Here is a 14,669-nt window from a genome sequence, read left to right as displayed (position 1 = left end):
CACGGGTCTAAAATAAACCTATTTATTGCATTTTATCTTATTACGAACCGACTGAGGACCATTAAGAAACGCGGTCTTTTGTTAGCTCATTAGGATAACGGTGATTAGCTAGGTATTATCCGATGATGTTTAATTGAAATGTTACACACTTATCATGTTTGATGAAGGGCGCAGTGCGCCAACCATTTTTATGTCTTGTACTCATTACCAGTTTTGCCACTTTATCATTAATGAAGTACAATGGAAAATACATTTTGTAGCTTTCGCCTTGAACTGCATCTGTGCAGATGTAAATTTATCAAAACATCTGATGAAATATGATCATCATTTGCATGATATTGTTGAATTGCGTCTAACAATGAATAACAAAGTTTAGGAAGTGCTGTATTTGCTCCATGTATTCAGATTTTTATAAAGCTGATATTGTTGTTTACGCGAGCGAGCAAATTACTTTGATATACTTTTTGACCTAAAGATTAGAATCACGAGTTGACGCATTTATCATTTGTCTTCCTAGTGATAACTGTTCAATCCAGGTCTGTGTTTTATTCTCCAAAATGTTAAATCTCTCGCTTCCTTTTAATGCATTAGTTATTGAACTGTGAAAATGTTGGTAATCTATAATTTCAGCTAAACAAACAAAAGACCGGATGGCGGTCGCATTTCTTTTCGCTTCAACGTCCTTTGTTTGCCAATAGTTACCGCCAGTCAGGTGGAATTATAGCCTGGCTTCTTTTATTTCTATATCTTACTAGCACTAATCATGACATCTAGAAAATTGCCTGGCAAATTTACTCAACTGCACAAATAGAAGTCTGTGTTTTATGTTTTAAAAATCCTATAATGCTTCTATAAATTTCCTTATACATTATTGAGTCACTGTAAGCGCTCTTTATAGTCTTATGAAACTTGTTAGTAATCAACAAGAGTCGCTTTCTGTCGCAGTAATGCACGACTTGACGTCGCAAGTGGCAACACCTAGCCGTCTGATTGGCTGATTCCGTAAAAGTAGGAGCTTACTAAGGAAGGACAGCAGCTGTAGAATGGTGTACGCTAATGAGACGCGAGAAGCTAGTAAAAAAAACGAGCCCTTAACACACATTTAACCATCGTACAATTATCTGCGCTTTCTTTGATGCATGCATTAAGTAAAATGTTCAGTAATATGCGCAGTAACATCTCTTAGTTGATTGAAACTGTCACTTGGGGACCGAATCGGTCTTTTGTTTCCCACTCAAGGCATTAGACAACTCTTCACCTTAATCGTTCGAAAGCAATTAGGCAATTCCCTTTTTTGCTTAAAGCAAGCTTGACACTGCTAAGAGCTGCAGAACCTGGGAGGTGTCTGAGATTTATGACAAAGCACACGCACGTCAGGCACATCTATCGTTTGAAACCGAAATGAAAATATATGTATATATATTTCTGCAGGAACCCTATCGATTAATGATTACGTTCGATGTAAGATAAGAGCACAGTTGCTTTGAAGCTAAGCTAAAAACCATTGACAATATGTACATCATAATTAAGATTTTGAAAAACATAAAATGTAGAAATGATCTTACCTGAAGTTGCTGAACCACTTGACAAGCTGAGCCGTGTTGTTTTTGTTGAATTTGATGTCCGGAAAGTAGACCTTCAAAATAGCGGAACTCGGATATCGCACGAAGAAGAACATCAGTTTCGCTTTCCTCAGGTGCATCGGCGTTAGAGTGCTGGTGTAAGATCGGTTAAGGTTAAAACTAAAAATACTCGATCATTCTTAGATAGATTTAAAGCGTTTAAATATGTACATTGCTTTCACGTGAGTTTACATTTAATCAATTTAGTCGCGTCTTGGCGTTTAATTAGATATTTATGCGTTTTATGTTTAGTTGCCATCGACTAAAATGTCCATCGATTGTGACATTGTTTTTGTGTGAAGGTGCATGCAAAGTCCGTCGGGCTCCCTGTCAATTTCCTTAGCTATACTGTCGCAACGATGAAATAAATTGTAAGCAAACAATAATTGGTTATTGGTTTATGGATAGAACTTCCTGATGGCGACTGCAAGTCACTAATTATGCATTACAGTGTCTCGTGCTAAGCAATTTTCGCTAAGTTCAATATCTTGACTTTGTTATTTTCTTAACACAAGGAAATGGCATCGGGACTGGCACAAAGCCACAGAACTACATGACTCCAGAGATTGGAAAAAGCTATTAGAAAAGCGATCAACAATTAACTCGGAAAGGTTTCCTTTGACGCCGATGTATTGATAACAAATTTGGTTTTATTAACCGCTGTGAAGATTAAGATATTCAAAGTAAATGATTTGGTTCCCGGGCAAGCTGACACACGACTACACGACACCAATCATTATGATTATTAAATTTGTGTAAAGCGTGCTTAATACAAACGCGATGAACCTAAATGTTCCCAAGAACTTTCCGTGTTTGATCTATAATCGAATTTAGAATATCTAAAACTGATTTCCTTCCCCTCATTTACACATCAAACATCGCTCTAAAAGACCAGATGTTGCTTTCAAGAGAAATTCCACAGGTGGTCAAATGATTATAACTTAAAACTTCAGTTCTCGATAAGTCATTCTTATCGAATTTAGAAATTTTGAATATGGCAGATACGAGATAAACCTCTCCTTATTATTTGTTTGATATGTCCGATGAGAAATAGTTAAATCAATGACACCTGTTCTCATCTACAGCCACTAGTTAAATTCATAACTCCATTTCAACTCCAAGATCGAATATAAATGATACATTTCATGATATATGTATATACGTACAAGTTCCTTTTTGTAGAGGATTATCATAGTATATTGCAAATTGTATAACTATTGTTTGACTTGTAATCATCAATTCAAATTGCCCAATCAAATGTAGAAGCTTCATTGTATTTGGCCCAATTTTTGAAAAAAAAAATTCTATGACGACAAGATGTGGGTATATTGTGGTGTATCTTGTGACTTGGCTTTTAGTTTTTTGTTGTTATATTTCATATTACACTAAAAGGATTTTCTATTCAAAACGCCATGCGTGTATATCATAGACCTGCACTTGTTCATTGTATTTCATTTTTCAGATTTTCAAAGTCATTTGTATATATATAATAGAAGGTTACACTAATTAGTCCGACATGAATCCATCTTCGTTAAATTTATGCAGTTAAACCTGTGCACAGGTTTCCCTAATGTTCGCATTTCATAGAACATAAAAATAGCTAAGTAGTGTGTATAATAAGAAATTTGTTCATTAAATGCATTGTTCCGACCATTTAGCAGCTTATGCGTTCAATAGAGTTTGAAAAGATTTGTTGCAGTTATATTTTCAAGCAAAACATCTGTCAGAATTATCAATAACCAACTATGTACCTGCAAGCTTTTCATATTTTCCTTTACTATTATTAGTTTAGAGGGCGGTTGATTGATTGATGATGCACGCACGCGGTTCTGCCAGCAAATTAGAAAGCATATTGTTACTTTACATCGAAATAATTTACCAGAAAAGTCAGTGAATTCAGACTCTCAATTACGATTCGACATGTGCTACGAATGTTCGACACGAGAACAGAAGTTGATTTTTTGAAATAAAGATTTTTTCATGTCTGGTTTCAAGTGAAATTTGCGACAGGTTGTCATAGGATTTCTGAAAAGAAATATGTCCTTACTTAGAAACTATCAATATAGTGAATAAAACGATGGACATTTGCGACGAAATGTAAGCAGTAATAATAGATGATGTATCTTTTTTCTAAGTGTAAAACCTGATCTGCTCGTGTAAAACGATACGTGTATATGTTATTTCTATTCAGATGAAGCTGCTTTTCTAGAATTTTCTTCAGGTTCCATTTGATCTCCTACACTTGATGATACGTGATTGATATTTGAAGTATACGCAGAACTTCTTTAAAAGATTTCAAGAGCCTTCCATTTACATTGATTTTCCGGCTCGTATATTACCTAAAGATGACTATATTGATGGGTGGAACCGCGGGCTAATTTCAGATATTGGAATATATCTCGATCGCCTTCTCTTGTAACACAAAGCCGAAATGGTAACTAATACCTATTTTTTGAAGTAAGGTTTTCTTTTATAGTAAACACAATTCAAGATTAATGTCGCAAAAGCCTGAGGGCTCGATCAAAATTCAATACCTTTCAAGCCGATAGAATAAGTAACAGTCAGTGTAACAAAGGAAGAAAACTGGAAGGTTTCAATAAACACGAAATACGAGCTCTTTACATTCGAATTTTTATATCAGTTTTTGAATTTCTACCTACAGTCTATCGATGACTAAACGTATCCATGCATAATTAAAAGAATTTCATTATTAATCCATATTTTTGTGAGATGTGGCGAATAATCTTTAAGTGCAATAATGAATGGCAAGTTACCGTTCTATCTGATGATTCAAATTGATTTTCTAGTTTTAATGAGAGGTAGCTCTGAGAATTTTCCTAAAAAGAAGCAGCCCACTTTTCCAATTAACCTCAAAATAGATGTGTAGGGTGGTGAATTTGGTGGACTGAAACCTCAAGTGTCTTGAGCAACGACGCTTTCAGTGCTTAACTAACATCATTTTTGTCTAGTTTCCTCTTTTAAAGTAATTCATAATGCATCAAACCCACTCATTAAAGGTAATGACTTCCACTTTGGTATTTTTCTCTGGGTTTTTTTTTCTCGTCTCGATGAATTATGTAACGAGAACTTCTACGATCGATAATTTTACAGTATACGGTATATGATTATTTTCTAAATAAGAAACTGAAGTCTTTTTCACGTATTTACTGAGATCGATTGCCTTCAGACATTTCACGTTCACGACTATGAGTATCGTTTTACAGAGTAGGTTTTCTAATGGAACCGCCGATAGCAGTTGAACCAGTTTCTTACACATCAACGACATTTTCAGGAAGCTTTTAAGAATCATCGAGACCAAATCTTAAATGTAAACGAATCTCAGATCTCAAGAGGGAATTACATTTGTTTTCAAGATTTACGGCTTGCTTCGCAGAAATATTTAATTTTCAAAGGGATGAGAGCCAATTTATAACATCTAGTTCACGTGATATAAAAATGATCGTTGAAACCATTGTCATTGTCGTGTGTTTGAACGGTGCCCGAGAAAAAAAATAACAAACGCCACCCCTTAAAATAGCACACCTGAACGCTTTAGACGCTAACAAAGAACGATCAATGATGACCAATCCTTAAAGAAAAAATGCGCACGAGTCAAATCAACATCTAGACCCGACGAACAATGTATGTTGTAATTATGAAAGTGAATAGTATCTTGTATACTATTGTCGATAACTTTCTCTACGATGTTGGAGCTAAGCTTTGTTAACGAGAAATTCCGCTCACTTTCCGATGCTTAACAAAGCAGAGGATAGTAGGTGTTCCGAAGACTTCAGCATTCAAAATTCGATATTCAATTGCCCCTAACACACTCATCTTGTCTTTATTTCGCGGCGGGTCATATTATTTTATGTACGACACACGTCATCGCGAGGGCATCATCTTTGTTCCATTCTCATCGTTCTGACAATAGATTTACACCCTGCCTCTTACATTTACAGATGATGCTTAGACGCATCTTTCATAGTTTTAGTTTATTAGCTATTTTCAATAGGTTTATTGTCTCTGACCACAGATGTTGTCCTTTTGTCCAACTTCATAAGCCAGAAGAAACTGTTAACAAGAGCGTGATCTTTGGACATCAATAAATTGATTTCAATCTCTCTTACTAAGACTGTAGGGCTATATATAGAATTTCGCAGTCACGTGATTTGAATGAGTATGCTTTTTTGCAAAAAATGACGTTGAGGATGAAGATATGGTCGCCACCCATTTATGAAATATATCAGAAGTATCGTTTATCTAAGAGTGTTGATTTACCAGGTATTACAATAAGCGTCTTCTTGAATACAGTGATACCATTGAAAAATGCTTACTCGCTTCGAGCATCGGCACTAATTGGCAAATGACACAAGGTTTTAAAAGGTTTTTTTTTGGGGATGAAGCTACTGAAGGTAACTGTCGCTGACTGGATCTATTTCCCAGAAAATTGGGAATTTTTGCATATGAAATATTGATTTACATTTTTGAAAAGGATATGATATGTGCCATACTTGCTTCATAAGTGGGAGTTTCACTTCTCGATCTGTCACCACCGTACAGACTGTCAGCTCTATGATCTTTTCTCATCATGGCAGGTATAGACATCGGCATGCTATCTGGCGGCGATAGTCGACCATTAGGCGAAAAGTGGTCCATAGGAGGCGAACGGGACACATCGTGGAAGGCGGAATGATGTTCAGGGTTATTATGCATTGCCATGATATCAGAATGTTGTAAACCAGGGTTTGGAATGGCAACTGATGTCGGTAATGATACGGGAATAAGTGGATATCCATCGTGGGTCAGTGGATGCATCATCATTTTCTCAGCTTCCATTTGATTTTCATGTAATAACGCTCTCGCTGCTCGCGGTGATAAACGAGTATCGGTGACTTTCGTGCGCTTCTTCTTAGGAGTGTTGACGATCAGCGGCAACGCTTCGGTCTGTTCGGGTTCTTTCTTAGGTGCGTGGAACATGGCGTGGTGGTGATGAAGAGCCGGTCCAAACAGCGGGAATGGATGGAATGGATGATGAGCGGGAAGTGGATGGAATGCTGGATCGTGGAAACCATTCGATATGGCCAGGTCAGGTATTCTGAAAGGTGTTTTATCGGTAACTTTAGTTTTAGGAGGTTTCTGTTCAGCTTTATTAGGTGTGCTGACTCGTGGCATTTGAGGTATCGGAGTTGGCGTCGTGTTGAGTTTCTCTTGAACTACAGGTGGTTCCGGTGTCATCGCTTCCTTCAGTTTTAGTTTATTTTCTTGTAGAAATTTGCTTACCACAGAATCAACAGTATTACTGATTACGTCCCTGATTTCAGATTTTATGGATTTCGCGAGGTCCTCGATGCTAGTTTTTGATGGCAGCGCATTAGCGGATGGTTTACTGATTTTAACTTCCTGTTCTTTGACTAGTTTACACACCTGATCGATAAAATGGCTGGGTTCCATATCTTTATTTTCGAGATTTATGAACGGCAAACTTGGGGATTTCGACTTTTCGCCTAATTTCGTATTATTATTGTTTGTCTCCTTCGCATTTTCGCCGACACATTGACTAGTTTTATTAAAACTGTCAACATTGACACAAGAATCGACAGTGTCCAAACCGGCTGCGGATGTCTTTTCGAACAATTGAATATATTTTTGTTGCATTTCGACCAATTGCTGCTGCATTTGTTTCAACTGATCTTTCAAATTGTCTTTTTCGACTCGGCCACGTTTTGCACTCGGTTCGTCATCCTCGTTGAATCTGACGTCATGTTGTTGAGGTTGATATTGTTTACGTTTATTGCTGCGTTTTTCTAAAGGAGGATTTCCCGATTCGGATTTCGGTTGAGTCGACGGTGACATTCTCATACCAGTAACGATATTCTCAACGCGAGCGCGTTTTACTTTCACGGCCTCCGGGTCGCTGGGGCTGAGCTGCCCGCTCGAACTACCCCCGGGACTAATCAACGGCGAAGAACACGATCTTTTGTTTTGATTTTTATCCATTTCGTTATCGCTGTCGTCAGAGTTATTAGAAATACCTTGAGAAACTAAAGACATATCTAAATTCAGTTCTCCATTTCGGTAGATTTCTCGCTCCTGCAGCAGTTGGTTTATCATGGCATTATGGTCACCGTTGATCTGTAATGGCGACTGCCCGTTTGCCAGCCTCATCGCGTGTAGTTTACGTTCACGATTCTGAATAATATCTCGCAATAGTTTATTCGTATCGGGAGAAAGTTTGTAACTAGCTAATAAATGTTCGTCGATCGCCTCGCCGTTAATACGAGAATTAAACGAATTCGATCTGATGAATCTATCATCTTCATCTTTATCCGATCCGGGATCGATTTGCTCCTCTTCGAGATCTTCGGTTCTATCATCTTCGCCGTTAACAGTCGACGAATTCATACTTTCAAATTCTCTACTTTCCTCCTCACTTTCCACGTCCTGTGATCTTTCTTCTATCGGTTGACAGAGGTTGCCACTATTCTCTACAACAGCCGCTGACATGGTTTTATTTTTGGAACTCTCTCTCGACTCGTTGAACAAACTTCAGCTTATTAGCATACCTAGAAAAATAGACAAAGGTACAATCCGTTATTAGGCAATTTGGATCAATTCGAAACATCGTATATATTTCACCCAGCCCGAGATCAGCCCGCATTTCATCTGACAACTTTTGTTTCGTAAATGAATAATGTATGAACCCGTCATATTAGGAACATTTACCGAACACGTAAAATCTGCAAATTCTTTCATTGCAACAGCTTGTCGTACAAGACAGGAATCACTAAGAACACGATTTATGTAGATCGTATTCCGGATTATAGAGCGCAACAGAATTTATTCGCATGAGGATTTTAAATATACAGAATACAAATTCAAATATATTTATATGAATAATGTAAAAGAAACCTACACCCGACTAGCACCAAATAATCCTACAATATCTGTTCACTTCGGGCAGCTATTCAACTATCCTTATTTATGTATTCTTACCGAAGTTGCAATAATCCCAACATAGAAATAGTCGTAAGTGTCGAGTATACGAGTCCGCGACAGACGAAGATTGTTTATAGAAAGCAGTTCAGTAAGTAATTCGCTTAACGTGCGACAAACCCGAGGACATAGCAACATAAATTATTCATTATTAATACGCGGAACATCTCAAGAAGATTTAAGAGAACAATGATTATCACATGTGTATCACACCTTAGATTTTTCACACAATCTCTTTACTAAACTGTGTATAAATAAATACACGTCGGTTCTATAAAGATTCCTAACGTATGCAATGTATGTGCATCTTACCACATTTATATTAGCGAGTCTTTGAAGTCCTCGTTCTATGTGAATACTGGACAAAAGATCGACGTCTTGAAATACGAATGCAGGTGAGGATTGAATTCAGCATCTGCGAAAACTCTTCTTGACGAGAGTATTTGTTCTTTGGCGACGTTTCAAACAATCGCCATCAGAAAGATACGAATCTTGGCCAAATACAAGTGCAGTCAAGTGTACATCGACACGATATGCTTATTGGCCCACTCAACCCGTATTCAAAATGCAGCGCCGTATAATATAATTGTATTGCGGTGGCGACGGATGTTCAAATGCCCACGGCACATGAGACAACGGTCTTCTCTTTTTCTTAATATGGTAACTATATCTTGTAGACCATAAACCATTTCTTGGATTGTGGAGAATTGTGCGGTCGGGTCGTGTGCGAAGAACCAACACTGACACGTGCGCGGGCGAACCGTTGGTCGGGTCTCCGTTTCGCATTGATAACTCTCAACAAACACCGTTTCAAACAATAAAAGCGCGGCGAATTTTTATATCCCGCTGATGATAGATGCATCTACTGTCGCGTTTAATCGTACACCTGACGCTCTACCCCTATAATGCCATGCCTCCAACCTCGGCGCAACCCCCATCTCATAACATTGCTTTATTCGAATTTTTTTTGCGATGCGCTATGCAATATGTATATATGTGTGACAATTCGCGATATTTCTTGGTGTGAGAATATTGCGCTTGTACACAATAAACCGATCTATAAGAAAAGAACAAAAGAAAATCCATACTCCGATATTACAAATCTGCTTTATTTGATATCCCTTTATTTCTTATAAATCATTTTTGTTTCGTCGCGTAATACCGTAGATGAGAATCGTGCACGAATATTCGCGAACCCGATTCGCTTTTATCTCGAGAAGACTTTTCTCGAGTGTAAAGTCAATAATTTCGACAAATTAATCCATCAAGAGGCTTTACAAAACGACAAGATTAGCATTTACTTAATCGACATCTTTCTTCTTTAAAAATTAATTGAGTCTACTTAATAAAACGAGTAAGCGGCCGCGTAAATATTTTTCCACGCCGTTTCTTACAAGAAGTCATTAAAGGACAGTGTTGACATAAAGGCCTTATATCCTAATCACCTTTTACTAGAGTTTATAAAGAGTGGCTGCGCCGCGTCGAGGATGAAAGGCTGCAGGGGATATTTCGCCAGTGAATAGAAATGTAACAGTTTTTGGATCGAATTCAGCTTTATACATATTAAATCAGTTATTTATTAAGAATTATTGTAATCGGAGGCTTTTAGTGTGAATAGTGCAATTCACACGTGACCGTCGGCTGACTGGTCACCCACAACGATACAAACTTTCAAACTAAGAGCTCCACAGTTCGATGGGGCTAGTGGTTAGACACAAGGTCTGAGTGCCCGAGGTTGCGGGTTCGAGTCCCTCAACTGAAAGGGTTATTGGGTTATGTTATTCACGTTTTAGTTTCGCGAAATGTAAGCCGTTGTTGATGGTAGAAGAACGTCACACTTTTTCGAATTGGAACCCCCAGTTCGATATGTCTGATGTGAGTTTCGTGTGGTTATATTCGGTTGTTATCATTAGTGAAAGTAAGCACCGTGTTCTTAAACAAAAGACAAATTGGGCTTTTAATAGAAACATCTCATCTCGAAATTGCCAATACGACAATAGGGGTCGACACCGCGAATTAATTAGAAAGGATTATTTGCATCGTCGATTAGGAAACACATGCTTCCCTCCTTTCTTTAGAGGGGAAGTCAGGTGGTCGGTTAAACGGAAACAATAGCGGATTAACCCTCCAACTGCGGGGACGGCGGTGAAAGTCTATGGGGTTTTGGTATCATAAATTGTAAAGAAACGTGTGGGGGTCTTCTGCCAATAATAAAACGGTATAAACTGTTATTATACGATATGAACAATGCTAATTACGCGTGGCTTTATTACATAACACTGACTTATTATTGTTTTATGGTGCTGAGGCGCAGAGAATAGTCTGAGTCAACCAGCTGCCGCGGTTCAGGAGTTGAATTGAAGAAATGCGACATATCGCCTTAAGCCGAGTCCAACAGGTCACACCTCGGCGAAGATGTGCGGACAATGTCTCTTCCGTGATATGTCATTTAAATGAATGAACGAACATTTCTGACTTCAATAGAAGATGACCAAGATGTGCCCAGATCGCAGATGTTTCAAAATAATAAGACACGAATGTCTATTGTGAGTTTATTTCCTTGAGAATACAAACTCCGAATTCGATTTAGCTGTTGTGGTTTTTAAATTGATATAGGACCGCAGAGAAACGATTGTCAAATTCTAAACGATATATATTATTCTCGTATATCGATACGTATAAACAGTCGTTATAATAGACTAATCGGATTATCATCAATAACTTTTTCTTGCCGTTACACGATTTAATTCGCATCCATGTACGTAATTAACTCGAAGAATTATCAGCAACGGAAACATTTTTATAAATCGGTTTGCTGTCAGTTATTTCTTTCATCCGATTAATTACAGCCTGACGTTCTCTCTACCGGTGACCGTTCATTTTTCCTTGATCGCGTCTTTATCTTGCAGACTCTGTCGTCTAGCCCTCAGGTGCGATTAAACCCTAGAATTAATTTATTGGACTAGGTGGTGTATAAGATTCCTTGATACGGCAGGAATCGCGATCTTCAGCCAACAATTTAGGTACACATGGTTAGTCGCGATAAGACCGCTTATTGTAGAGAAGTGCCTTTGAGCGCTAAGAATAATTTAAATGCAATTCTCGAGTTTCACGACTTTTCTTTAGTCGGCACGACTTCTTTATCTGACCATTAACGCTCTATTAGACTGCAGCGTTGATAAGGCAGGACACTCTAATTTCACATGAGTTTAAGCCGACAATTCTATGGATACGGAGAAAACCGCTGAGCATGTCACAGAATACGAATTAAGAAATTTAGCAGAATGACGAGTTTCGTTTGATGAGCTAAGTTTGGCGTTATAGTATAATCACCCGCCATATACGCGTGAATGAGTCACGTGACACACGCAACCTGTCATTGATCGTCTGCGGAGTCTGCGAACGAGGGGAATTTTTCGCGGAAGTCGATGAGACCATTTTACCTTTTACGGAGATGCGTAAAGCCGCATCTTAAAAAATTTAACGACCAGTGATAATTACAGCTAGCTATACGTCGCACAATTTACGACAACGATTTTAGAACGATCAAACACATTGTTCGCGAGTTATTATTTGACTGTTGTTCATTCCCGAAACGCTTAGAAAAAATATATGTATATCGAGCGACTCGTATTTCATGATCTCTGACGACCCGTAAATACCTCGAAGTGAGCAAAATACAAAGAACCGCGTGTCTACGTGAATATGAAGATTACGGATACAATGTCCTAGCAATTACCCCTCCTTTCTAAAGATTCCTGTCTCGATTTCCCCTGTCAGATATTTCAATAATAGAATAATATGATGCGTTCTGACTCAATGCGCCCTTATAAAAATGTGTACGCGGCATAATATGATTGAGTTATTTCAGAAGCTAGTTTGAACTATGCAGGTTCTTTCAAATAGCGGCACGCGTGTCGACATCGACTAGAAGAGGTCCAATATCATTGTCCATGTCAGAGCCACACGGCCCTATCCGTGATGAGATGATGGGACTAAAAGACACGTGGCCAGCCATCAAAAACCCTTATAACTAGCATATGCTCGATGCGGTTTGCTAATATTAGCGAAGGATCGAGTACTGTCATAAAGAAGATGGGGGTTTTCTCAATAAACGTCGCGTGTCAACTTTAAAAAGACTTGATCAATCTTGAAGAGGAAGCCGGATAGGCACGACACCAATAACATCTTTGAGCGTTCGTCTGTAAGCCATGGACGATCCGTCTCATGAAAAGCGTTAATTGAGTCGGTAAAAACACCGAATCCACCAATCAACAAAAGTTTTTGAGATATATCACGATTTTCGGGATGACAATTTTTTCAACCCATGTGGGTGGTCTTTTTATCGGCGATCTTCGCAACTTCAAGTTTGGAAAATAATTGATAATCAAAATTTTTTCATTTCATAGAGATGTCATTGTGTGTTTGCGCGTCATTTCAATGACGTCATGCAGGTTAACCTAATTAGGACTGAAAATAATCAATATCGTGATCAACACTTGAAAACAGATCCACTAATTAGATTTTAAAAAATACGTTCATATTTGTATAACTCTGAGAAGGGAAACTAATCCTTGTGTTTTTGGCCGCGAGGCATATGTTAAACATGACGTTTGTATCGGGGAAAAAACGTGCAGTTTTCTCGAAGAGACAGGAAGGAAATAACTTCTCAAACATCTGTTTCTAACGTAAACTTCACCCACTCCTGGTAAGATTCTTTACTGATAGCCCGCGTCAAACGGCGTCAAAAAGTATCGAGTGACTCAAGAAAACTTGAGTTTTTACGACCCGAAGCAGACGTTTTGTATAAAGATTGTTTGTGTTTCTCAAGATCTGCTGACATTCAACCTAATTCTTTATATCTGCATCCTTTTAGGATCTCGTGACTTTCTTATTATAATACAGAGAAACCGAACCGGAAGAAGAAAACCCAGCCCGTTCAGTTTATACTTGAAGTACATATTGTGTATATGATAATATGAGAACTGACTGTTTTCGAGGACCTGCCCCAGATTCTTTCTATTACATTTATCACAAGTTCATGATTCTATAATAAAGACTCGTCTATTTCCTTCTTAGTCGACATGACATGAACATATAGTGATATCTACAGAGCCATCTTCTCTATTCACACGGCAGAACCGTTGAGGTTGGTACGTGATAGTGAAAACCTTTCGAAAATTTCTAAAAAATATACGAGTGTCAGAATGGAACAATCGCCTAACAGAATTCCATATAAAGATCCACAATGTCATAGAACACATATAACATCTAAACAATCTATACATTAATTCTACTATATCTAAGATCAGTAAAAGTGTAAAGACATCTTCGATATTCTACATGAGCATCAACAATAATTTATCGAGTGACTCGGTGAATAACATAGAAATATTTGAAAATTTTGAAAATATCTATCATAAGTCAGTTGTCAAAGATAAAGTTGATTAACTTACCTAAACAAGCGATTTGAATCGATGGTGTTGATTGATATCGGATTGATTTTATCTAAATCCTTTAAATGTCTTAAAACTGTTGAACAAGTCGTTTATGAAGATTAGACTTAAAATAAATAGTCCAGTTGAGAATTCAAAACGTCGATGATGAATGCGTCCCGCATTAAGTGCTACGACATCTGTATCAAACCGATCCACGCCGTCTAGTGGTGGGCATTCAACTTAGAATATATTAGTCAAACAATCCAATCGCACGACAGTGGGTGTGACAATTGACGATATGAAAAGACACGGGATGTCGCTCAGTGAGAATCACCTGTGAGTCTCCTACAGTTGCTATTATACACTTCGTTGTTTGCGTGTCAAAATAATTCTTTTCATTAGCGGGATTAAAGGCCAGCCACGCGAACGGCGCACCCGATCTCAATCCCAAGAACATCTGAATTTCAAAAGGCGCCGTAAATCATCGACATAAATTATATTCTTAACGAAAAAATATATCAAATATAGAGACTTTTTTTATTTGAGATGAATAAATTTAGATAGGTATTTCGGTATCGATATCAATTACACTCATATAATATGGGGAATCTCTTTT

At 37.9% G+C, this 14,669-nt stretch overlaps 1 protein-coding gene across 1 annotated transcript in view; it reads right to left on the bottom strand.

Annotated features, from left to right (window-relative positions):
- Positions 1-14,210, bottom strand: part of LOC141908201 (prospero homeobox protein 1-like) — a 32,380-nt gene extending 18,170 nt beyond the window's left edge. Inside the window, exons 1-3 of the mRNA XM_074798117.1 lie at positions 14,072-14,210; positions 6,121-8,185; positions 1,566-1,721 (exon numbers count right to left, since the gene is read on the bottom strand). Of these exons, the coding sequence (XP_074654218.1) occupies positions 1,566-1,721; positions 6,121-8,126 (2,162 nt within the window). The 5' untranslated portion in view covers positions 8,127-8,185; positions 14,072-14,210. The remainder of the gene's footprint in view (positions 1-1,565; positions 1,722-6,120; positions 8,186-14,071) is intronic.
- Positions 14,211-14,669: the final 459 nt, after the last annotated feature.

This window comes from Tubulanus polymorphus, chromosome 1, assembly GCF_964204645.1.
Source record: "Tubulanus polymorphus chromosome 1, tnTubPoly1.2, whole genome shotgun sequence".
Classification (NCBI taxonomy): Eukaryota; Metazoa; Nemertea; class Palaeonemertea; order Tubulaniformes; family Tubulanidae; genus Tubulanus; species Tubulanus polymorphus.
This window is presented reverse-complemented; position numbering and strand designations above follow the sequence as displayed.